The 27,284-nt window shown below is 39.1% G+C and overlaps 1 protein-coding gene across 5 annotated transcripts in view; it reads right to left on the bottom strand.

Annotated features, from left to right (window-relative positions):
- MTRF1 (mitochondrial translation release factor 1) overlaps positions 1-27,284 on the bottom strand; it is a 57,788-nt gene that overhangs the window by 18,590 nt on the left and 11,914 nt on the right. Inside the window, exons 2-9 of one of the 5 annotated variants that reach the window (XM_023621660.2) lie at positions 21,380-21,431; positions 20,196-20,658; positions 19,928-20,048; positions 17,907-18,332; positions 13,345-13,436; positions 11,586-11,667; positions 11,278-11,385; positions 1,116-1,288 (exon numbers count right to left, since the gene is read on the bottom strand). In XM_023621660.2, coding sequence (XP_023477428.2) covers positions 1,116-1,288; positions 11,278-11,385; positions 11,586-11,667; positions 13,345-13,436; positions 17,907-18,332; positions 19,928-19,955 — 909 coding nt within the window. In that variant the 5' untranslated portion in view covers positions 19,956-20,048; positions 20,196-20,658; positions 21,380-21,431. Of the gene's footprint in view, positions 1-1,115; positions 1,289-11,277; positions 11,386-11,585; positions 11,668-13,344; positions 13,437-17,906; positions 18,333-19,927; positions 20,049-20,195; positions 20,835-21,379; positions 21,432-27,284 lie in introns of those variants that run through there. The other 4 variants (XM_023621661.2, XM_014732118.3, XM_014732119.3 and 1 more) reach the window with 4 other exon arrangements.

Genomic DNA, 27,284 nt, shown 5'->3' with positions numbered 1-27,284 from the left:
GAAGATGGGCATGGATGTTAGCTCAGGGCCAGGCTTCCTCAGCAAAAAGAGGAGGATTGGCAGCAGTTAGCTCAGGGCTAATCTTCCTCAAAAATAAATAATTAAAATAAAATAAATAAATAAATAGAATGTATATACAGAGCCAGCCCCAACAGCCTAGTGGTTCAAGTTCGGCACGCTTCGCTTTAGTAGCCCAGGTTCAGTTCCCAGGCACAGAACCATAGCACTCATCCGTTAGCGGCCATGCTATGGCAGTGGCTCACGTTAAAAAAAAAGAAAGAGAGATGGGGGCTGGACCTGTGGCTGAGTGGTTAAGTTCTCACGCTCCACTACAGGTGGTCCAGTGTTTCGTCAGTTCGATTCCTGGGCCTGGACATGGCACCGCTCATCAAGCCATGCTGGGGCGGCGTCCCATATGCCACAACTAGAAGAGCCCACAACTAAGAATATGCAACTATGTACCGGGGGGCTTTGGGGAGAAAAAGGAAAAAAATAAAATCTTTACAAAAAAAAAAAGAGAAAGATTGGCAACGGATGTTAGCTCAGGGTGAATCTTCCTCAGGAAAAAATTAAAATAGAAAAATAAAAAATATATATAAACACACATCTATAGTAATCTAGCAAATGTGGCAAAATGTAAACAATCGTTGACTCCAGGTGAAGGTTACAGAAGTTTTCAGTGTGGTATTCTTTCAACTTTCTGCATGTTTAAAATTTTTTTTAAAAACGGTTAGGAAAAAGAAAAATATGGGGAATACGGCTGTATTGAATTAATACAATATAGATCCCATATGGATATTATATCACTGACTTCAAAATATTATTTGTGGAATTCATTTTGTTTCCTAAGATAAAACTTAGGGAACCACATTTTAAAAGTGTCATGGATTCTGTTTTATGAAGAGAAGTCATTTCTATTTAAAATAAAACAAAACATCTTGCTCAGGGATAAGAAGGGCAACTCTACCTGGGGAAGAGGTAAGGATTTCTGGCTAGAGTCTGTGAAGTTCACTCTGCAACCCTGGAAATCACAGATTTTCCTGGAAGCTAAGGCTTCTCAGCACAACACCCATTTATCAGACAAGTGCGTTTGCAATGTCTCTGGGGGAGGTTACCTCATCTGGTTGAGGGAGGACAATAACTGACATTGTTCCTGTGTGAATGCGCTGCATCCTTGACGACAGGCCCACCTCAGGGATCCGCTGAACTCGGTGAATCCCACCTTCATACTTCAAATGCTTATAGACACTGTCCCCGGAAATTCGGGCAGCCGCATGATGTAGCCCACCTAGGAAAAAAAACCAGCCGGAAACATTAATGAACTCTACTCTGAAAGGGATCCGGGTCTTAAATGCCCTCAATCTATGGCTCGAATGTGAGTACAGAACCTAAGTTGCAATCACATAGAAGGGACAAAACTAGATTTTCCCAATGTAAGTGTATTAATACATAAAAGGAAACACATCAAAATATTATTTATGGTTATCTCTGGTGAACAGAATAACAGCATATTTTTTATTTTACTTTTTTTACTCCTTTTGTTTCTAAATTATCTATAAAGAACAAATTTTAATTTTATAAAAACACTATTAGAAAAAAAGGAATACTAGGATGTTTTCTGCATTGAACTACTGTATGCAATCTTAGGCTAATATGGTGCCATATATAAAAGAATGATCAATAATATAATACTTTGATAATGATAAATAACTATAGATCCTCTCAAGTTTTAAAAAAATTCATTGAAATTTAGCTCTCTCTTATCTGTGGAACAGGAAGATAAGCACAAAAAATCTTAATGCCTAGGCTAGCTTCTTATCAAACATTAAAAAAATTTTTTTTATTATAAAATAATATACAGACATAGAAAACTACATGAGTCAAATGTATGGCTTAATGACCACAAGATCAAGAAAAAGAACTCTGGGGCTGGCCCTGTGGCCGAGTGGTTAAGTTCGCACACTCCGCTACAGGCGGCCCAGTGTTTCGTTGGTTCGAATCCTGGGCGCGGACAGGGCACTGCTCATCAAACCACGCTGAGGCAGCGTCCCACATGCCACAACTAGAAGGATCCACAACTAGAATATACAACTATGTACTGGGGGGCTTTGGGGAGAAAAAGGAAAAAATAAAATCTTTAAAAAAAAAGAAAAGAAAAAGACTTCTGTCAGTCATCCCAAACCTTCCCCACCCCTTCTAATGAGTAACTAGTATCTTGACTTTTCTTTCCTTATTATAATTTTATTACCTAAATGTGCTTCCCTAAGCATTACAGTTTAGTCTTGTCCATTTAAAAAAGTTTGATATGTCTTTTTTTTTTTTTTAAAGATTGGCACCTGAGCTAACAACTGTTGCCAATCTTCTTTTTTTCTTTTCTGCTTTTTCTCCCCAAATCTCCCCAGTACATAGTTGTATATTTTAGTTTTAGGTCACTCTGGTTGTACTGTGTGGGATGCTGCCCCAGCGTGGCCTGATGAGCGGTGCCATGTCTGCACCCAGGATCCGAACCAGCGGAACCCCGGGCCATGGAAGCGGAGCACTTGAACTTAACCACTCAGCCATGGGGCCCACCCTGATATGTCTTTTAAATCTCTTAATCTATAGGTTCATCATCCATCTCTTTTGTTTCCTACAAATTATATGTTGAAGAACCTGGGCTGTTGATCTGCAGAATTTCTCACAGTCTGGTTTTGCTGATTACGTACTTTTGGCACAATTCGACCTGTTCTTCTCCCCTCTGTACTGGCTGCAATTTAGCAGCTGGATCCAGAGACTGGAGCAGACACCAACTTGAGCTCCTTCACAAGACTGCAGGAGGCATGTAATGTCTGGTTATCTCTCTTTCTATGGGCTTGACAGCCTTTGATGCGTAACGTATCATGGGGGTTATAAAATAGTGGTAGTCTAATTCTATCATTTTTCTCACTTATTAGTTAAAATACATTTATAAAGAGACATTTCCCTTTGTCTACTATTTGATTACCCAGTGATACAGTTATGTAGGAAAGGCAGGATAAATGCTTGATTCTGTCCCTTCACCGGTTTTACCAATATATATTGTTTGCCATATAATGAATTGGGGTCCTTTTAATCCTCTGAAGATGACCAATTATTTTTAAAAATATCATTATGAACTCAAGGATGTGAACACATCTAGCATGTTTAAATCAATTGTAATTATTATTATTGAAGCTGAACTTGACCCATCTTTGGCCAGTGGGAGGCTTTTCAAGTTAATTTCTGAGTTTTCTGACATGCCTCTTGTTATGGCATAAAAAGATTTTCCAGGATTATCTTGAACATTTCTTGCTCTGACCTGGAATCAGCCATTTCTCCAAGAAGCCCTGCTTCCTTTCAGAGAGAAATAATATTTCACTATTTGGTGCTAGGGATGTTCACTACTGCTGAGTTGGTCATTGTTTCTAGGCCTTTTCAGCAGACAGACATAGGAAATACCTCATGAGTTCATACTGATGCTGAGACACAATTTCTTGTGTTTCTGTACATCTTGCAAATAAGGCACTTCCTGCCCCTTTGTTCCAGACTATCTTTTTTAAGGGTGTCTGTATAGTGAACAGCTTTGGAGAAATGTCTCCCTCCAGAGCAAAAGACAAGTTTGTTTCCAGCCTTGGAAGATAGCATCGTCTTCTAGAGCAATGGACAGGCATGCTTACTGCCCATTAAAAAAGAATTGAGGGGCTGGCCCTGTGGCCGAGTGGTTAAGTTTGCGCGCTCCGCTGCAGGCGGCCCAGTGTTTCGTTGGTTCGAATCCTGGGCGCAGACATGGCACTGCTCATCAAACCACGCTAAGGCAGCGTCCCACATGCCACAACTGGAAGGATCCACAATGAAGAATATACAACTATGTACTGGGGGGCTTTGGGGAGAAAAAGGAAAAAAAAAAAATCTTTAAAAAAAAAAAAAGAATTGAGATCCCTAAACTCAGGGTTATTCTCCTGTAATGAAACCTACTGTGTGGGCTGGTATCATCTGGCCTTCTTCGAGTTGCCTTGTGGGACTTGGGCTTCATGGAACCAGCACAAAAATGCTGATATTCTGGTTATTGCTACTACTGTAATTTACTGTCTTTTGTCTCCAACCCATGAAACTGCTGCACGCTAACTTTTTAGCTTGCAAGTAGGGTAAAATCTTAACCATTCACAGTTCTTGACAATTGATACTTCAAATGTAAATTCAAGATTACAACCTCTTCTCTTTTACTCTTGCATCTCTTGATTTTCAGACAGAGAGGATACCAGAATTAGAATATCCCATAATTACTCATCTGTTTTATCCCATATGACACATACTGCAGTCTCAGAATAACAACACTAGGTCTACCACCAATGTGATTACCAAAAACATTAACACTTTTTTGCATATGTTCGTCTCATTCTCCCCCCATTTTTTAAATGGTTGTTCTCTATCTATACCGTCAGATCTTACAGTCTTTATATAATGTATTCTTTCTCTTAGCTCTCAATTATTCCTAATTCTTTACATAACCACATATTTAATGCTCACCTCCACTTCTTATGTTGATACCTCATATTTTAATGGTCTGAAGTTTTGTTTTCTAGTAGATTCCTCAGAAAGGGATCGTAGGAAGAGTATGTCCTGAATTCTTATGTATTTATAACAGTTTGTACCCCTATACTTATAAGTCAGTTCTGTTGATCATAAAATTCTTAACTCAAATTTTCTTTCCTTGAATGAACTTCATCTCTTTCTGGCACAAAGTGTTACTATTGAAAAGCCTGATGAAAATCTCATTTTCTTTCCGTTACAAGTCACAGGCTCTTTTTGTCTCCACGTCTAATAGATTTTTTTCCTTGTATTTTTTAAAGTCCAATAATTTTATTAGAATATGATTTAGTATTGTCATTCTGGCTGGAGATCTTCATACATGTTCTTTAAACATGTGACTTCACATCTTTTTTTTTCCTATTTCTGAAGAATGTTGTTGAAATATGTTAGTACCAGCGGTAGGCAGCCTCAAAGACAGCCCCCATGAGCCCTGCCTCCTGCTGTTCACACACTTGTAGCTCCCTCTCCTGGTCCGTATGATGCATAGCAGACGGGAGACTTGGTACAACTTCTGAAATTAGGTTACAAAGAACCATGGCTTCCCTATTGAGAGTTAACTTCCTCTCTCTCTCTCACATCACTCACTCTGGGAGAAACAGGCTGCCGTGTTGTGAGCAGCCCTATGGAGAAAGCCCATATGATGAGAAAATGAGGTCTGCCAACAACCAAGCGGGCTTTCAAACACACCCTTAAACCCCAGTCAAGTGTTGGGATGATTACAGCCCCAGCGAACAGCTTGACCTCAATTTCACGAGACCCTGTACCAGAACCTCTCAGGAAAGCTGCCACCCAAATCCTGACCTTCAGAAATTGTGAGATAAAAAAACTTTGTTGCTTTAAAGCTGCTAAGTTTTGGTAATTTGTTACACAGCAATACATAACATACAGTATCTTCTCTGATTCTTTTCATCACGTTATCAATCTTCTTGGCCTATCTTCATATCATTTTCTTTGACTCCTTTTTACTTTTCTTCATTTCTTTTTCTTTTTTTGAGGAAGATTAGCCCTGAGCTAACATCTGCTGCCAATCCTCCTCTTTTTTTGCTGAGGAAGACTGGCCCTGAGCTAACAGCCATGTCCATCTTACTCTACTTCACATGTGGGACGCCTGCCACAGCATGGTTTGACGAGCAGTGCCATGTCCGCACCTAGGATACAAACCCGTGAACCCCAGGCTGTCAAAGCAGAACGTGCAAACTTAACTGCTGCACCACCGGCCTGGCCCCTCTTCATTTCTTTTTGATTCTAAAAAGATTTCCTCTTTTTGACTACTATTTTCTTAAGGCATTATCCGTTCCGTTTATCTGCTCATATGTTCCTTCTGATTTATTCTTCATTTCTGAAGTGATTCTTCTTCTATTTCTAATTCTTTCCTGAGTCTATCACTTCATTTCTAATCCTGATCTATGGGGTTCTTTCATATCTTGTATTGTTTTCTCACTGTTTCTAACTGTGAGAAGAAACAGTCTTATAGTCAGATCTAACCTACTTGGTTTCCAAAGTCAACATGTTAGACAAAAATTACACATAGTTTTCGATTTCCCTAGAAACTGCCCTAGGAAGGTATCTTTATCAGAGACTGATGTACTGTCTCCTAATAACGTCCAGCACAGCCAGTCTTCCTCCAGCAACGGAGCAGACTACTGTCTATTTTCCTGAATACCAGAAAAAGAAGCTGGCATGCATTTAGGGGTCAGATGATACAAAAAAATCACTTATTTCCCACTCACAGTTTAGTAAGATGATCATATTATGAAAAATAACCAGGAACTGAGACTGAGTGAGACCACAATTTAAACATCCCATCTTACATTCATTCTCTACTTTTAAAATTATTCCTCCTACCCCCTTTACTTCATGTTGAGCATAAATATTTGAATTTATGTGAGCTGAAAAGAAGAAGGCTGCAACTTTACTGTATAGAATAAGAGAACCAGTCTTAGGCTGCCTGAGTTCAAATTCAAGCTCTACCTCTTCCTAGCTGTGTGTCCACAGGCAAGTTACTTAACTTGTCAATGCTTTGGTTTCCTTATTTGTAAGTGATCATAATATATAACTTGAGCTACAGCACTGCACACCTGAAGGGGGAGCCATTCATACTGTAGATTATGTGAGTAATGCTTCAAGCCTCATGTAAGCATATGACATAGCCCTGAATTCAACCTACTCTCCAAGGATGGTCGTGAGGAGTAACTGTGATAAACACTTGTAGAGCATTTAGTGGTGCTGACACTTAGCTGTCAACAAGTATCAGTGGTTACTGGATGTACACCATCAGTTCTCCTGGCCCAGTACGACATCTTGTGGAAGGGAAAGACATCAAGATCCCTCTGAACTAAATTATTACACAGGGCTGGAGAGCTGATATAACTCAGGTAGAACAGTGAAGCTATGAAAGCAAACTGTTTCTGGTGGGCCTTATTGATAGGTATGGAGAAAAAAGCATTTGTCAGATCAATAACTGCATTCCAGGAAGCAGGCGGTGTTAATTTGCTCAAGCAATGAAACCACATCTAGTACGGCAGCTGCAAGTGGAGTCACCACCTGGTGAAGTTTACAGTTACCCACTGTCATTCTCCAAGACCCATCTATCTTCTGCACGGGCCCAGTCGGTGAGCTGAATGGGAATGTGGCGGGAATCAGCATCCCTGCATCTTTCAAGTCCTTGATGGTGGAACTAATCTCTGTAATCTCTCCAGGAATGTGGGATTGCTTTTGGTTTACTATTTTCCCAGGTAGAGGCAGTTCTAGCAGCTTCCATTTAGCCTTTCCTACCATAATAGTCTCTGCTCCACAGGTCAGGGAACCAAATGTGGGGATTCTGCCAGCTGCTGAGTATATCTGTTCCAATTACACATCCAGACCTGGGGAAATAACTACGTGATGGGTTCAAGGACCCACTGGGCCCACTGTGAGACAAACCCGAGCTAAAACTTCATTGATCATCTGACCTCCATAAGCCCCTACTCTGACTGGCAGACCACAGAGATGTTTTGGGTCTCCTAGAGTTAGTATCAATTCAGGGCCAGTGTCCAGTAGTACCTGAAAGATATAATTATTCCCTTTTCCCCAAGGCACAGTTACCCTGGTAAAAGACCAGAGGCCCCTTTGGGGAAGACTAAGAGAAAGATTAACAGCATAAATTTTGGGGAGTGTACCGGGTTCCTGAAGGGGACATGGCCTTCCCCTCATTCAAGGGGTTTTGGGGTCTACAAACTAGCTCAAGACCAGGAATTGATTGAGGGACCACGACTTCTGTTCTTATGATAGAGGTTACACTTTTGTTCACTTGACCTAGAACTTTCCTGCTTACACAGATCAAGTAAGAACGTAGCAGGCTCCCATTTTACTTTACTTCTAAGGACACCATGATCAACCAGCCCACATCCTAAGTCTACGCAAGTCAGACTCTTCTGACTGCCGCTGTGACTCTGCTGTCCATTACGGTAACCATGCCCATCTTGCCCTTGAATGTTGAGTGCCATCACTTGGCCCCTGCCACCCTGAGATCCAATTATTCCCATTCCCTTTAGATTTCCAATTCAGTTACCAGAGTTCCCATTGTAAGGTCTGGCCTACAGAGAAGAGTGATCACAGAGCTCTGCAAGCATGCTGGGGCTCCTCTCACAAATTTATTTCTCACAGTTGTGGTGAAAAGTATGTCTTCTGGACACATAAAATTAATCATCACATTACTTTAAGTGACCTCTCCCTGAATTCAACTGGTGAGCAGAGAATAATAAAATATAATTATAAAGATTAATTTGTTGGGAGGGAGGAAATAATCTAACACATTTCATAGAATCCCTTTAACTTGGAAAATATATCAGTTCATTAGATAGCAGGTATACAGAATAACACGTCAGACCTACACTCCATATCAAGAGCCATCATCCCGCACTGCTTCCACAAAGACGACGTTGTAAACATTTAGTTTGAACTATTTATGTAATGGTTGAGTATCGTCCCTGTCTGTACCTATAGTCACAAAACTGCAAGACTTTAAGTCACTTGATGTCTGAATTTTTGCACGAAAGCATGTTTCTTTTCAATCTTAGTTTTCAGTGCTATGTGAATCTCTGTGGAGTTCCTCTCTGTGAGTTCCCAGCTATTTCAATTAAACATAGAAAAAGATATCATTTAATATACATATTTTATAAAGTAGATACTTTTTCCCTTTCTCTATTTTAGTCTTTTTCTATCCACATCTTTTTCTTTTCCTGATATAAATAATAAATCAATTTTTAAAAATTATTTTACAATTTTAATGAATAGAGGTTTATTCTTAGTCTTTCATTTTAAAGGTATATGAGTGAAATATTTAAAATTTTTCTTTAAAAAAAAGGGATTTTTACTTTTTAAAATATCTTTATTTTATTTTGCCAGTGAGTCAGTATATCTAAAAGAAAAGTTTCCCAACCACTGTTTAGCCTACTCTACACACCTGGAACAGAAGCTCTCTTCCTAAGTTCATCTCCCTTTCATTCTTGAAAGTCAGATTCAAAATATACATCTTAGAGGTCACTGACATTTCCCACTATTCTTTTTTATAATAATAAAACGCTGCTGTTTCTGATTATATTCCCCTTAAACTCTCTCCTGTTTCCATAATGGTATACTGTCCTCATCCTTTTTCTGCTTATCTGACTCTTCTTTTTCTTTTGCCAACTAGTCTATCTTTCTAAATGTGGCCACTCTCCAAGGTTTGGTGCCCTGAATGTTCCCTCTCTACGCACTCTCCCTCACTCTCTCAGTATCAGACATTATCTCTGTGCTAACAGCTATCAAATATTTCTCCTCAATTCTGTTCTTTTGCCAAAGCTCTGGTTACACAACTTAAGCATTTACTGGATATTTCTCAATGGATGCTCACTATAACCACACACTTCATAATTAAAAAACCACATATCATTATTCTTCCTAAATGGGCTTTGCCTTCCAATTTCTATTCCATTCAATGGCAGGAATGAATATCACAATCTTCCTGGCTAGAAAGATGAGAAGCCCTGTGGCTCATCTCCTTTGTGTCAGAATAGATTAATGAGATGTAGTGTGGCTCTGGATCAGACAGACTTAAATTTAATCCCAGGATTTCCATTACTTATTGTGTGATTTTGGATTAGTGACTTACTCTCTAAATCCAGACCCGCATGTGTAAAATGGGATTAATAATATCTATTTCACAGGGTTGTAGGTCAAATAACTCTACTGCACACAGGACACAGTGGGCAAGCAATAGCTTCTCTTGTATCCAGTCTGCAAATTTTGCCCATTCTTCCTTTGAAGGTCTCTCACATGTCTCCTTACTCCCAATTCTAACTCTCAGTCATATCTGGATTACCCTACTCACCTCTTAAATGGAGCCACTTCAATCCATCCTTCATACTGTTGTCAAAATAATCTTCTTAAAATATATATTTATCAAGTCATATTCTTACTAATAAAATCCACAACAGCTTCCTATTCCCTAACAGTCAAGCTCTGTTCAGCTTTCAAGGCTGTTCAAATGCCACCAGTTCAAGCCTATTTCCTACCACTTCCCATCACAAATAGGCTCTGGGTAAACTGGCTTCCTCATGGTCCTACACACACTAAGATCTTCCCTACCACCATGCTGTTGCTCAGGTTGTTTCTTCCCTTTGCTCTCATTGATGGTCCCCTTTCCTGACCACTGGCAATGTTTAATATCTGTATCAAGTGCAACTTACTTATGCTGTATACTGGTTTCCATGTCCCTCTATTGTTTAACATACCTTAATCCTCAATCCCCACTTTGATAGTTTGTGGTTTATTATTGATGACCCCCCTGTCTACTACAGCATATCACTATGTAACTAAGCAGATAAAAACTTTCAGATGGGGGCTGGCCCCGTGGCCGAGTGGTTAAGTTCGCACGCTCCGCTGCAGGCGGCCCAGTGTTTCGTTGGTTCGAATCCTGGGCATGGACATGGCACTGCTCATCAAGCCACGCTGAGGCAGCGTCCCACAGGCCACAACTAGAAGGACCCACAACTAGAAGGACCCACAACGAAGAATATACAACTATGTACCGGGGGGCTTTGGGGAGAAAAGGGAAAAAAAATAAAATCTTAAAAAAAAAAAAAAAATTTCAGATGGATTAAAAGAATCGAACAAAAAACAGAATTACTATTAGATGTTCTGCTTTAAGATACTTGGGTATTTAAAAGTTTAAGGACTTGCATCAGTTGTTATTTTTTATGTTGTACAAGTTTTTAGCAGCCCAAATAGAGTGGATTCTTCTTGAAAATAAAGAAAAATGATTAACTTTTTCTGCATTCTCATAAAAATCTAGCACATCGTTAGCCACTTAACCTAACTGACAATACTCTCCAATTGTACTGCAAAAATGGCAATGTTCTTTAGAGTAAAAGCCTCAATATAACTTTGCTTTGAATACAGAGAACAAGAATTTTCAAGGCAAAGTATCTATCTGTCCTCCACAGGGAAATTTTCTCTAATTCAAATACTTCTTCCTTCCCTCCCTCACACTCTCTTCTCCCAGTTAAGGACTCTACTGTAGTAAGCCACTGTGATTGAAGAGCCTATGTCACAGTATTTAGTAGAAATAGATAAAATGTTTTAAAAAATGGGACAACATGGTTCTAATCAAGATCAGAAGTAAAATAATTTTCGGCATCATCTATGGACAAAATCCTCAAATACACCTACCGTAATCAGCTGGTGTGTAATTCAGAAGTTCAAATTTCCAGCGTTTATAGCTTGAATAATTCTGGTACATGTCAAATATTTCCCGGGTAAATTGTTGGCAGATATCACCTAAAAGAAAATACAAAAAAGATTTAGTTAGCATAAATTTCTAAGAGAGCCATTCTGAGGTACAAGCCCACTAGGAAACAAGGAGTAAATAACTCCAAAGTGAAACACATTTAACAAGCTTTTAAAGTTACAGTGTGTCAAATCAAGCTAAAATTTAAGTATTTTTTTTAGATCATCTACAATAAAATTATTGTACTGACCTCCAGTAGTTCTTCCAGATGTCACCTCTAAAATAACATCATTTTTGTCATATTTTTCCTTTGGCACAAGACTCTGGAAAAGCTGAAAAAGAAAAAAAAAATCAGCATTGGTGTGTAGATATTTTCCATGGTATACTTTTATTACTTTTAAAAAGTAAACAGTATACTTTTAAAAAGCTCCAAATATTAAAAAATCAGTAATTAACAAAATCATACAGCATCCCAATGAGGTCTAGTCCTGAAATGCTATAATAAGTAGACCTAAAACAAGTGATCAATTCATGTTAACAATGAAGTTACTTGTCAGGATATTCTCTACCATGCTATCAGATCATCTTGATTTTCTAAAATGCAGAAGTTTAGATCAAAGTTCAGAGTGCTCCATTCAATTTCCTTCAGATTTTGCCCTTATAATTAGTTCTGAACAGAAGCTTCTTTCATCTAGATGAATGAAGTAAAGCTTTGAAAGTCTTCCATTTGGAGAAAATGAGGACTTTTTACATATGATTGCGTATTCTCTCTTGCCATAAATGACAGCAGATACCAGGCCATGCCCCGTCTTCTCAGTAGAGTTGCTCTGCTTAAAGGGTATGTTGAGGACTCCCAAATGAGGCTCAAATAGCTTCTCAGCCATGACAAGAAAAAAGGGGGCTTCCTAACAAAGAAAGTAACCAACTTCCCTCTTGGGAAGAAAAGAGAAGTAATTTTATTTTTATTATGACTAAAAGGCCTTTCAAATCAAATGAAAAGTGCCTACATGTCATGACTCTCCCTGCTGCCAATTTTTGAAATACTTCATCTTTGCTAGAAATGATATAGTCTGTTGGAGAGAATATTAGGCTAAGAGTCAGACATCTTACTTCTGCCTTTGATTAGCTGGTTAAATCAATGATAAAAATAACTGATACTTCCACCTCATCCCCCTCAACCCCTCAATAAACCCCTCTGCTGGATTCCCAGAGGAGGACAGATTGAAGGCAGGAGGAAGGCAAGTATGACAGAGGGTAACATGGTATATAGTGCTGTGTTTTTCATTGTCTTTTAGACAAATCATTCATTAAGCTAAGAGTTAAAGACTTGTGCTAATCCATTGTCTCTATACCCTTGAATTCATTCCAATTTATCCAGAATGCAGATTTTCAGTGCTTAATTAACACAATCACCATGAACCACTCCGACTTTCTAGGACTTGAGACCCCCTGACTCTTCCCCACGGTGAACTAAATTTCTTCACCAGCATGTCTCCTTGCCTGGCAAGTTAATTAATTCAGCTTTGGAATACTGTTACTCGGTGGGTGGGGGGGAGGGGGTGTCAGGGTTTTATTCTTTGACATCACAATCTCTTCAATCTGATTCTGTAGCAAATTACAACACTAAACCAAGCTTAATCGCTTGCCATAAGAGAAGACTTAAGAAACTGGCCTTTGGACCGTATTTTTTTTTTTTTTTTTAAAGATTTTATTTTTTTCGTTTTTCTCCCCAAAGCCCCCCGGTACATAGTTGTATATTCTTTGTTGTGGGCCCTTCTAGTTGTGGCATGTGGGACGCTGCCTCAGCGTGGCTCGATGAGCAGTGCCATGTCCGCGCCCAGGATTCGAACCAATGAAACACCGGGCCACCTGCAGCGGAGCGTGCGAACTTAACCACTCGGCCACGGGGCCAGCCCCTGGACGGTATTTTGAGCAACAAAGTGTAGTCTCGCAAGAAGAGTATTCCTTTCTCTCAACACTATTGAGATCAGTTTACCTCCTAAACATACCTCTCTGTATAACGCGTTGAGTTTTTGAGCAACGGTTTGCCTCTCTTCCAATGCAAGTTCTTGTAACTGCTTTTCATCTTGTTTATTTAGACCTACAAACATGCAACAGAAGTAATGGTAAAAGTTTTAAAATACTCACAGAGAAACTCTTAAAAAACTACCTAATCTCTGCCTGCTAAGTTTTATTTCAGTTATAAAGGTAAAGAATTATAGGGGCCAGCCCGGTGGCATAGTGGTTAAGTTTGTGTGCTCCTCTTCAGTGGCCTGGGGTTCACAGGTTCAGATCCTGGGCACGGACCTACACACCACTCATCAAGCCACACTGTGGTAGCATCCCACATAAAAAAAAAAATAGAGGAAAATTGGCACAGCTGTTAGCTCAGTGACAATCTTCCTCAAAAAGAAAAAAAAAAGGCAAGAGATTATACAAAAGAATAGATAGAATCATTAGAGAATTAAGTATTTGTGAAGACTGTCCAAAAAACTTAGTGTGAAAAGAAATAGGATCTTGCCCCAAAGAATTTGTGATTGCTTATCTATAAGTAATTACAGAAAGCAGTGATTAAGCAAACAGATTTGACAATGTAAGTTTTGGAGTAAACTGGGGTGACCACTTATCTAAAGGCAGCAGCCACTGCTCAGCACACTGAGGAAACTAGCATGGCCAGAGCCACCATTTTCTTCAAATTCTGAAATCTCTCAAAATGTTCATACCTAATAAATATTTTTTAAAAACATCATGTGGGTCAAACAAAACACATCTTTGTAACCTCTGCTTTATGGAAACAATGGTCCTTTTCACACCATTTCAAAAGCAGAAAGTTAAACCATGGAATTCTAACAAAACAATGAGTGACCAAGCACAGTGGAGCCCATAAGCTTTGATTCCACGCTCTAGGTGCCTGGAGACTCCGTTTGTCAGTGATGATGCTTGAAAACTGAGGTAGAAAATTTTGATTCTTAATAATAATAAAGAAGAATATAGAAATGAAGAATCTGTTATAAGAGAAAAGGCTCTTTACAACTCTTCTCTAGTCACAGAAGTCATTAGGGTCTGGTGAGACTCTGCGCCTCATTCATGCTTTCAAAATTTTAACACTTATATGTGCCAGATACTATGCTAGCTGCTGGGGACACAAGGATGAATAAAACATAATTCCAGGCCTCAAGTGGCTCAGGCTGGTGGGGAAGATGGACACATACACAGGATTACAATACATAATTAAGGCAGTGCCATGCAGGCATAACTGAGGGGGTCCAAACCAGACTTCAGCCCTTAAGGAAGGCTTCCTGGATAAGGCACTGTCTGCACTAAAATGTAATTATAGATCATCTGTTGCAGAATTTGAATATCACCACTGGCCCCACATTGTGCACATACGTCAGAAACAGAAACCAGGCCACCATTACTCAATATAGATATCTGCTTGGCCAAAGGTATCAGAAAAACCTTCTGATTTGCAATCAATCATATAAAATTATTCTCGTGGCCTCTTGTTATTTACTAAACTGTAAAATTCAACCTAATTCAATTTCACTATATCAACAAATATTCGACAGCCTATCATATCTTACGTTCAGTGCTGCAGGAGGTATAAAAATGATAAGACACAGGCCCCGTCGTCGAGGAACAGACAATGGGGGAAGGGGCTGAGGTTAAGACAGTTACACAAAGGATCAGAATACGAAACAGAGACAGGCAGCCATACTTGTTCTACAGAGGGGATTGAAACCGAAGGACGGCACCCAAGCCATACTTAGTACTTTATCAAGGTGAAACTTGTGGTAACAACGTGAGCAAAGACGTAGACATAGGATGGCACGGGTGTATTCAGGGAAAGGCAAGTTGTCTATTTTGGTTAGAAGGATGAATATGCAAAGGGAATTATTATACTACACAGAGAGGCGGGGGTCACTCTGCAGAGGCTCTTAAATAGCAAACCAAGAAATCTGTATCTATAGGCAATGGGAGCTGCTGAAATTTTGAGCAGGGGAGTAAAATGATTAAGGTTGTATTTGGACTGGAAAAGCTGCAGGTGAGATGACAAGCTAGGAATTCACTGCAATCATCTGGGATGAGATGTAATGAAGATACAAATTAGTGGAAAGAATAGAAGCGGACTCATGCAAGATACATTACAGAGGCAGAGTCTATTGGACGTCAAATTATTGTGCAGTGGGTAAGAAGAGAGGCTGCGGAGCCTCCTTGATTGGGTTCAAATCCTTGCTCCTCTCCTGACTGGCTGAGCGACCTTCGGCATTTTAACCTCTCAGTTCTCCATCTATAAAATGGGCTATTAATAATTCCTACCTCATAAGGTTATTGTGAACATTCAAATGAGATAATATTTGTAAAATTCTTAGCTTAGTGCCTGAAAATGGTAAGACTGAGTAAATGTAGCTATTATCACTTTTATTATAGAACAGCAGGACTGTAGACCTAGAAACAATCTAATCCAATCTACTAATATTATACACGATATAACCAAGGCTGAAAGAGGTTATGTCAACTTAATTTGGAAAGCATTTAGTAGGCTCCTATTATGTGCAAGCCATTTTCCCAAAACTACTTACTTATAAATTCGAGTGGCATTATGCAAAATATTAAAAAATAATCCTCATTAAATGTAGCTGAAAGACTTGTGGTGCTACTAACAGAAGGCAGGAAAATGTAAGGCTTTGGACATCAAAGACGTCACAGCTATAACTGTGACTGGCTTTGACACTGCTTAACGTCCAAGGCCTAAGGAAACAGGATAGAGCACAGAGGAAAGTCTAGAAACTAAAAGCCAATTGCAAAATCTGAATAAATGTTGAATCCTATATTAGTCTATTGTACTTTTCTCTCAACTTTGGTATATTTTGAAAAATTTCCCTAAGAGAAAAAATATTAAGGCACTAGCAATATTAAGAAATACTAAAATTAAAAATAAACACCTCTCACATCATCTACAAAATTAACTAAAATAGATGAAAGACCTAAATGTAAGGGCTAAAAATATAAAACTCTTAGAAGAAAACATAGATGTAAACCTTTTTGATCTTGGATTAAGCAACAGTTTCTTAGATATAACACCAAAAACACACACAACAAAAGAAAAAAAGATAAACTTAACATTATCAAAATTAAAAACTGTGGTGCTTCCAAGGACAATCCACAAAATGGGAGAAAATTTTTGCAAATCATATATCTGATGGAGAACTTGTATCTATAATATAAAGAACTATTACAACTCAATAATAAAAAGACAACTCAATTAAAAAATGGGCAAAGGATCTAAACAGTCATTTATCCAAAGATGGTATAAAAATGGCCCATAGACACATGAAAAGATGCTCAACATCAATCATCAGGGAAATGCAAGACAAAACCACAATAAGATACCACTTCACACCCCCAAGATGGCTAGAATCAAAACGGCAGATAACAAGGGTTGGCGAGGATGTGGAGAAACTGGAACCCTCATACACTGGGGGTGGAATGTAAAGTGGCACAGTCACTTTGGAAAACAGTCTGGCAGTTCCTCAAAAAGTTAAACATAAAGTCACCATATGGCTCAGCAACCTATGTCCACAGAAAAACTTGTACACAAATGTTCATAACAGCTTTGCTCATAATAACCAAAAAAGCAGAAACAACTCAATATCTATCAACCAATGAATGGATAAATAAAATGTGGTATATCCATAGAACAGAATATAATTCAGCAATAAAAAAGAAATGAAGTATGGATACATGCTACAACACAGATGAACCTTAAAAATATTATGCTAAGGGGCCGGCCCGGTGGCACAGCAGTTAAGTTCGCATGTTCCACTTTGGCGGCCTGGGGTTTGCCAGTTCACATCCCGGTGCAGACATGGCACCACTTGGCGCACCATGCTGTGGTAGGCATCCCACATATAAAGTAGAGGAAGATGGGCACGGATGTGAGCTCAGGGCCAGTCTTCCTCAGCAAAAAAAGGAGGAATGGGAGCAGATGTTACAGGGCTGATCTTCCTCAAAAAAAAAAAAAAAAAATTAAGCTAAGCAAAAGAAGCCAGTCACAAAGGACAACATATTGTGATTTCATTTCTATAAAACGCCTGAAATAAGTAGATCTATAGAGACAGAAAGTAGATTAGTGGTTGTCTAAGGCTAGTAGGGAAGGGGAGATTGAGACAAGATGGCTAAAGGGTGTGGGGTTTCTTTTTGGGGTGGTCAAGTAACAGCTAGACCATATAAGCCCTTTGACAGAGCAGGAACTGTATTTTTGTGTCCCTGGAATGTGGCCTGCAGGACAGTGCTCAATAAAGCTCTGCTCAATAAGTTAAAGCCTCTGAAAAGGTCAATACTCAGTCTCCCAGACCCTAAGAACTTCTTGACAATCACCCCAAGGAGCCTGGTCTCTTAGACTTGATCTTTAGTAGCTGAAATCCTTCCAACACCCAGAGTATAGAGACCTGTCCTTTCTAAGTGTAGAGCTTATTACTTGTAAACTTTTTAAAAGACTGAGTTCAATAAAGCTTTAACTCAGAAAATCAATTCTGGACTTGCAGACACACACGTATCTTTTACCTACTTTTACACATTGATTCTAATTCTTCAATTGCTTGTTCAGCCTCCTGAATTTCTCGGTAAATGGCTGCAAGTGGTGCCAACTCAGCATGCCTTCGATTCAAGGATCTTCGGTCTCCTTCATTCGCAGACACACGCTGCAAACACTGATCAAGGGTCCGGTACTCCTTATTCAGTTCCTCCATATATTTCCGTAGTGCTTTATGCTTCCAGAGCGTCCAGGTGTCTTGATGACAATACCTCCTAAACCAATTCTTATTTAATAGACGAGGAAGAACGTGATTCCTATTTTGTCTAAAAACCACCAGTCTTGTATCAAGATGTATCTGTGGAAACTGATAAGAATGGGGATGGATGTGGCAGTGGCGGTGACCGTTTAGAGATGGATGTCTAAAAAGCCAAACACACAGGTGACGATTCATCTCAGCACCTGCAATATAATAAACACAATGTGAAAAAAAATCAACTCCATAGATATAAAAGCTGGAAGGAGTCTCAAGAAATCTTCCTCAGTTCACTGCTTCAGCCAGCTCCAAACACGGTCCCAAAATTCAATAACCCACAAAAGGAAGATAATCCTTCAAACTTCTGAATATAACATTAAAATAAATGAAGATAGCACTGTTTTCTATACACTCAACATACATAATTAGCTAACGCAAATAAGTAGGAGCATAATTAATAAATATATCAATAGAATGGATTAAATCAGGAATTTTCTAGAAAGTATCCAGAATCTAGAATTGAGGGTGTGGAAAAAACTTGAAAGGTACGAAATAATCATGCAAACGTTAGGTGGTTCACATAGTAATAGATTTCTATAAAGTTTGAAGGAAATATTAACTATTTTCTCATCTAATTCTTTAAGTATCCAGATTCCAAGGAAGTCAAGTAACTTAATCACGATTATTCACTCAGCCAGAAGGAGGCAGAGCTGATTCCAGGATGCAGGTTGCCTATTCAGAGCTCAGGGCTTCTGATTCCCAAATCTGCAATCACTCTTCAAAGGTGCTTCCCTTTTAGCTGAGATCCTAAAGGAAGAAAACTTCAAATATTCACAGACTAAGAAAGTAGGAGGTCCGGTAAAAATGGACAATGGCAATAATTATATTAAATGAAAAAAGAAGAATGCAAAACAATATAAGCTCAATTAGGTTTTAAGAATCTTCCACAATATATGGAATGCATGCGAAAAAGGTACACAGTATTTTGAAAAAAGAAGATTAAAAAAGAAATATACCAAAATGTTAATAAGATGATCTGTAGTTGTGGGATTATGGATACCTTTTGCTTGCTTTCTATTTTTTCTACTTTTTAGTGTTTTCTAAGTCTTTTATACATATAGCACATATTACTTTCATAATCAGGAAAAAAAATTACAAGTTACCTGAAACTGGCTGTGTACCATTATCTGTTCTCTTGCCTCTAACAGAGATAATCAAGAGCTCATGAAAGTATACAATGGTTTCATTAAGAAAGGAAAAAGATAAAGTGTTCTAATAAAAACACTTTGCCCTTTGGGGCCGGGGTGGTGGTGGAGTGGTTAAGTTCACACGTTCTGCTTCAGTGGCCTGGGGTTTGAGGGTGTGGATCTCCGGCCTGGACCTACACATTCCTTATGAAGCCATGCTGAGGCAGGCGCCCCACATACAATGTAGAGGGAGACGGGCATGCAGGGATGTCAGCTCAGGGCCAGTCTTCCTCAGCAAAAAAGAGGAGGATTGGTGGCAGATGTTAGTTCACGGCTAATCTTCCTCAAAAAAAAATAAATAAATAAATAAAAATAAATACTTTGCCCCTAAAATCCTGAAGTTCAAAGTTGAAATAAGGGTCAAAATTTATCACAACCTTTATTGTCTCCAATGTTCCTACTATGCTAGGAGGTGCATTCATCTTTTAGCTCATTTGATCATTCTACATCTAATTTAGATATCATTATCTCCTAGGAAATAAAATATTCAGAATGGTCTCTAAAATCTGCAAAGTTTGCAGGTTCTACTAATGAACTTTAAGATACTCACTCACCCTTGGAAAGGACTGTGGAAGATTGCATCAATGGCCCCTAGCCACGAATGTTACAGGCTTCCAGCAGAAGCTTGTGTGTCTTTACCTCTAGTCTCAAGCACATCAGAGGAGGTGTGTCCAACTGAAAACGGTCAGAATAAAATGATGGCAAACAGATTTTTGTTAGAACACTTCTAGATAAAACTTCCATCTTAGGAACAGTAGTAGAATGAGTAACTCAAGGTCATGAACTTCAATGTTAAGGGAGGAAAAAAAGACGTTTACTCACTAGGGTTATCTATATTCGAGAACAGCAAGTCTTCTCCATCACCCACCACAGCAACAGGACTTCTCTGATACTCTAGGAACAATTCTCAGCATCGGGATGTCAGAATTGACACTAAGCCTGAGCGACAGCAGCACGTGTAAGCCATACCGAGTGACATAGTATACAGTATGCGGTGATCCCACAAGGAGACAACATGGAAAAAAAAATACACTGGAGAAAGAAAAAGACTTTTTTAACGATCAGAACAAAGAAATGAATCGTGAGTACCTAAGAAAAAGAAGAAAGGACGTTAATTTTCCTTCCTGAGGTCGGAACCTTCTGTAACTCGCTACATTTCCGCCCAACAGACACGGGATCACTTTTACTCCCTGGTTCACTTCTTCCGGGTTAACGCTCGATCCGGCTCCTCCTCGGTCTCGACCCTCCTCCAGAGGAGTCGTCCTTGGTCGTGCATAACAATGAGCTGACGGAAGAAGCAAAAGAGAAAAATGGCAAAGCGAGAATAATGCTCACAAGACAACCTCGCGGGGTACTTTTCCCGAAGGCGTGGGTTGCGATTTGGAGCCGGGGGCGCAGAGGTTAAGCAAGGGGAGGGGCGGCGCCGGCGTGTGAAATGAACTACGACTCCCAGGAACTCCCACCCAGGAATCCTGGGAGTTGTAGTTTATACCCGAAACGGCGCTCTGCTCCCTGGGCCGAAGGTGGAGCTTTGGTTTTCAGTTTCAGACAAACCCAGGAGAGTCACTACAGTTTTGATAAGAGGTCAAGATTTACAATACATTAATGTAAAATCACAAGAATTTCGTTATATATGGAGCCACTAAAGCAGTGGTTCCTGATTTTTTTTTAATCAGGATCCCCTTCTCATTATTTAAAAATTTAGGGGATTCTGCATATTAATAGCTGTACTTTCAGCTTCCATTTCATGAGAAAATGGCTAATGACTAAATGAGACTATAAATTTGTATTTTTAAAAATCGTAACGGGGATCCAAAAGGTAGGAGACTATATATATCCACAAGTTAGTGATTTTATAGATGTTGCATGCAACTACGGAATTTAGGGGATCAACTTCAGTTCATAGCTTGTAAGCCACTGATTAAAGGATTAAAAACTCAAACAATAACCAGTTCCAAGAAAATGCAAACATAGTGTCTTTTTGAATATTTCAGTGGGATACACACCTTGGCGATCACATTTACAAGTCATTTGATCTCTCTGCCTCAGTATTTCTTCCTGAAAAGCAAAGGCAAAAAGAATTCCATATTATTGAATTTACAGGATATTTTTTAGATTATGACCACATATGTAAAAGGGAGAATTATCCATAAATGTAAATATCTAACATTTATTACCTGCTTCAAGGTATCTACTTCTACCTACTACATTTTAATTTTTTTGAGGAAGATTAGCCCTGAGCTAACATGTGCCACCAATCCTCCTCTTTTTGCTGAGAAAGACTGGCCCTGAGCTAACATCCGTGCCCATCTTCCTCTGTTTTATATGTGGCATGCCTACCACAGCATGGCTTTTGCCAAGTGGTGCCATGTCCACACCTGGGATCCGAACCGGCAAACTCTGGGCCGCCGAGAAGCAGAATGTGTGAACTTAACTGCTGCGCCACTGGGCTGGCCCCAACGAAATCTTCTAATTCTGTATTTTGATTTGTGTATGCAGATATATATCTTAAGTTATTCTCCTTAAAAAAATAAGACTTACTGGTATGGACTGAATTGTGTCCCTCCCAAATTCAGTATGATGAAGCTAACCCCCAATGTGACTGTACTGGAGATAGGGCCTTTAAGGGGGTGATTAAGGTTAAATGAGGTCCTAAAGGTGGAACCCTGGTCTGATAGGATTGGTGCCCTGATACGAAGAGACACCAAAGAGCTTGTGAGGTCTCTGTGTGTGTCTCTCTCTCCTGCAACAGAGCACAAAGCGGTCATGTGAGCACAAAGAGGTCATGTAAGCACACAGCAAGATGGCAAACACCTAGAAGCCAAGAAAAGAGGCCTCAGAATGAAACCTACCTTGCCAGCACCTTGATTTTGGATTTTCCAGCCCCCAAAACTGTGAGAAGTAAATTCCTGCCACCCAATAGTGTATTTTGTTATGGCAACCCAAGCAGACTAATACTCTTACATACATAAAAATTTATTGAGGGGCCCGCCCGGTGGCACAGCGGTTAAGTGCACACATTCTGCTTGGGCGGCCCGGGGTTCGCCAGTTTGGATCCTGGATGCGGACATGGCACCGCTTGGCAAGCCATGCTGTGGCAGGTGTCCCACATATAAAGTAGAGGAAGATGGACACAGATGTTAGCTCAGGGCCAGTCTTCCTCAGCAAAAAGAGGAGGATTGGTGGCAGATGTTAGCTCAGGGCTAATCTTCCTCAAAAAAAAAAAAATTATTGAGATATACATGAAACTTTATGCACTTTGTGTATATTATTCCTCAATTTAAAAAAATCCCTAAAGACATTTATGCTTGGTGTTATAAATACTGCTTCCTCCTCCATTTTTTTTTTTTTTCTTTTAAAGATTTTATTATTTCCTTTTTCTCCCCAAAGCCCCCCAGTACATAGTTGTATATTCTTCGTTGTGGGTTCTTCTAGTTGTGGCATGTGGGACGCTGCCTCAGCGTGGTCTGATGAGCAGTGCCATGTCCGCGCCCAGGATTCGAACCAACGAAACACTGGGCTGCCTGCAGCAGAGCGCACAAACTTAACCACTCGGCCACGGGGCCAGCCCCCTTCCTCCTCCATTTTTTAAGAAAGAAAATAATGTGGCATATCTATATATGTTAACATGCAAAGATTTCCACAATATATTGTTAAGTGAAAGAGGACATTAAAAAACTCAGCAAACTATTCCATAACATACGTGATGCATATATATTTAAAAGTCCAGCGGAATTATCAGTAATCTTTATTTTTCTCTTTATAGTATTCTAGATTTCCTGAAGTTTTGTGATGAGTATTATTATAAACAAGAAAGCTATAAAAGAAACGAAGACATTCTTTAATGTTTGACTGAAAAAGCCTTATGGAAATTATTATTGTGAATAATAATATGGATAATTTCAGATTTCACAGGAATCATTTTATGAAATGAAATAACTTCTACTTCCAAAGAGTCTAATATGTTACAGGATAAAAAATTTCCAGAAATAGTAATAAAAAAGGTTGAGTCAGTAAAAAAAAAAACAAAAAAAGAGAATTTGATTAAATTAGCAATGAGCTACCATGTCTGAAATAATTCACAATAAAGTTGACTATAAATAGTTTCTTTGTTGAATGAATTTGTAATGGGCACTGACAACTTGGTATCCCTTTGAGAAACTAAATGATTTGTGTCCCCCTCCTCCAGGAGCCTTGTTCCACTTGGAGTAATCTGTCGATGAAAATAATCTGTAACCAATCTATAAACGAAAATTTTGGTGGGTTTATTCTGAGCTAAAATGTGAGGACCATGGCCCGGGGCCTTTCTTCCTGAAGGAAGAAAGGGCACCAAAGAAGTGGGGTGTACAGAGTGGTTATATACCCCCAAAGAGGATGTTTCACATATGATTGAAATGTCCCTTTTACAATAGTTGAGAGACTGCTCTGTCAGCACAGCGATTGATGGACACAGGTAGATCTGCTGTCTTGGTGAACACAGCAGGGTGGCAGGTGTGTTGTCTCAAGCTGGGTGGTGACAGGTGAGCTGGGTGGTGGTCATAGGTGAGCACAGCAATCAGTTCCTAGCCTAGGGAGAGATGCTTATCCTTAAGGAAATGCCAATGTGGGGGGACATTGTACCTTTATCTTAAGGACATTTGTTCTTGCCATAGTAAATGTTTAAAGCAGATCTACAATGCATGCTCAATGGCCACGGTCAGGCCCTTTTGGAAAAAACAAAGTCAGGCCGAATTAGGTTTACACCAAAGGGCTTCCTCATATACTCCAATATATCCTATTGCTTGCCATTTCTATTTGTCAAACCTAAAACAACAAAATACATGGAGCCATTTTTCAGATCCATTGAGAGCCAACTCAGCCCAAAACCCAAAGGTGTAGGGAAAGGGGATTTTCACTTAGCTTCCTCTCAGAGATCTCCAGATTGTTTTAAAGATTGTGAAGACACTCTTGTGTCTACAGTACTAACAGAAGGTTGATTCATGTTGTGGACAAGGATAACAAAATGGCGTGACATATTTTGGGGCTTCTAAAGTGGAGCTGGGAGGAAATGGGGCTTATGCACACACACCACCTTGATACCCAGATGGAATGTAACTTTTGAACTGTGCCTCACTGTTGTCAACTTGACCTTCTTTCAAGAAATATGCTTACTCCCATAGATAAGAACTTTGTGCCTTAGAGATGGCCTTAGCAACCAATCACATACGACCAAGAAGTAACAGTTGTTGCTAGCACCAGTGACGAATCTTGCAAAACAACCTGTCTAATTTATCTCTTTTTGCCTTTATAAATCCTTGCTTCCTTTGTCTTCCTCAGAACACATTGTGGGTTTCTACCTGAATCTGTGTCTCCTGGATTGCAATTCTAATTGTCCAAATAAACATCTGCTGTTTGAATTGTAGTGAAGTTTTCCTTGGTCCACAGTGTCTTTCCACAAGGATTCCACATCAATAAAGTGTGAGCTTAGGACTTTCCCTGAGAGCAGCAGAACACCAGGATTTCCTCAGACCTGAACATTCTTTGGGGAGCAAGACTGGGGTGGGTGTAGAGACTGTTGCCAGCTAAGTTGAAACCTTTGGTCCCATTTGGGAAATTTTCAGAGGCACTGGAAGCAATGTAAAATCTCAGCGCATAGGCCATAACACATTATGTTTCATAGCACACTATGACGATGCACCTAGCTTTCTAGTTCCCTGGAGTTTAGGCTCTTGACCACATCTGGAGACATCCCACAATGCGAAGATCAGCAGTGGCTTGGGATTTTAATCAGATATATTTTACTATAGAAAAAATGAAATCAGGAATTATTTAGCAATTTAATACAAAATTCAAGCTCTCACTAAGGTGGAAAATAAAACAAAGATTATTCTCTTTGTATTCTTATAAACTATCTTCCCTGAGAAAAGCAGAATACGAAGGATGAAAAAGGAGCATTTCTTCTTTTCACATATTCATACTGGTTCTCAAATTTTTCTTAGCCTGGAATGCGCCACCTGCTGGCATTATTGAAACTAGATCACTCAAACAATTTTCAGGGTCAGAGATGTTTAAGAGGCCTTGAAAGGTCAACTACTATCTTTCTTTTACTCTGAAAAAAAAAAAAAGCAAAGACAAGTCAAAGACTAACTGATCCTGGAAACTCTTTCCCCCCCCCAAACTGCTATTAGCCTAAGTTGATGTCACCCTTGTTAACAAGCTCATTTAGTGTTGTCTCCTACAACTTCTTGGTAATTTTCTCTCTTCCATCTATCATCCTAAATTTCATGCTAAATATTTTTCTTAAATCATTCACTTTGTTTTTTTGTTTTGTTGGGTTATTTTGAGGAAGATTAGCCCTGAGCTAATATCTGCTGCCAATCCTCCTCTTTTTTCTGAGGAAGACTGGCCCTCAGCTAACATCTGTGCCCATCTTCCTCTATTTTATATCTGGGACTCCTGCCACAGCATGGCGTGACAAGTGGTGCATAGGTCCACATCCGGGATCCAAACCAGCAAACTCCAGGCTGCCAAAGCAGAAAGTGCGAACTTAACCACTGTGCCGCCGGGCTGGCCCCTGCTTTGGTTTTTAATTGTACATTTTCAAATCTTCATTTCAATAACTTTTATTTTTCCATCTTTTTCTACTAACAGTATTCTTCAGATTCCCTTTATAAGCATTATTTTCCAACTTAGATCCAAAGTGGTCTATATTGAGGAATATAATGTAATCTATACTGTGTGCATGTATGTAGATATACATCTTATGATTTTTTCCCTCTTCATTATGAAAAATTTCGAACATGCTCCAAAATAGAGAGAACAGTATAATGAAGCCCCACACAACCATCACGAATTCTCAACACTTATCAACTCAGTGTTTCACCTACCCTCCCACCTCCCCCCTCTCTTCCCCCTCACCGGATTAATTCAAAGCAAATACAAAACATCACATCTTTTCATCTGTAAGTATTTCAGTTTGTAGCTCCAGAAGATAAAGACTTTTAAAAAATATAATCACTCTAAAAATTAAAAATAGCTTCTTAGTATAATCAAATATCTGGTCAGTATTCAAATTTCCCTGATTGTGTCAGATTTTTTTCTTTTTCTTTTTTTTTTTGGCAATTTGTTCATATCAGGATTTAAATAAGGTCCATACATTGCAATTTGTTGCTATATTTTTTGTTTGTTTTAATCTCTAGTTTCTCCCCTCTTTTTTGTTTTTCCTTTGTGATGTATTTGTTGAAGAAAGTGGATCCTTTGCCTTGAGGAATTTCACACAGTCTAGATTTTTCTAGACTTGCATGTACCATCTTCCTTTGTTCCCTGTATTTCTTATAAACTGGTCTAGACGCTTGAGCAGACTCAGATTTACATTTTTTTGGCAAAATGACTTCGTATGTGGGTTAGATACTTCCAAAAGAAGGTACATAATATTTAGTTGTGTCTTTTTTAAATGATATTAGTAGCACTTGATTGCCAAGATTCGTTATTTCAGTAGAGGTTGCAAAATGGTGATATTTTATCATTTCATCTTCATTTATTAGCTGGAACCTCTATAAAGGGAAACTTACCCTCAACAACTATTTCTTGCCCTTGCTTTCAACTTTTTAAATGGAAAAATTAAAACTGCCAAAGTGGAGAAGCGATCAAATTCAAAAGATTGCTTTCTGAACAATTTCCAGGATTTCTAAATTCTATTTCAATCTTACGTTTTTTTACTTTAGTCATACAGCAATCTTCTGCAATTCTCAAATCCCAAAAGCTCTGAAAAACCTTATTTTCAATTCAAAAATAAAAAATCTCTGAGAACTGAAGGTTTTTTTGGTAACTTATTTGATGGGCAAACCTGTTGTAACCCAAACCAATTTGGTAGGGAAACCTGAGGGGGACTGACGTAGGCTATTTATATCTGTATTCATCTCACTTGGAATA

Source organism: Equus caballus, chromosome 17 (genome assembly GCF_041296265.1).
Source record: "Equus caballus isolate H_3958 breed thoroughbred chromosome 17, TB-T2T, whole genome shotgun sequence".
In the NCBI taxonomy this organism is placed as follows: Eukaryota; Metazoa; Chordata; class Mammalia; order Perissodactyla; family Equidae; genus Equus; species Equus caballus.
The sequence above is the reverse complement of the archived record's forward strand: the minus strand, read 5'-3'. Positions and strand labels throughout refer to the sequence as shown.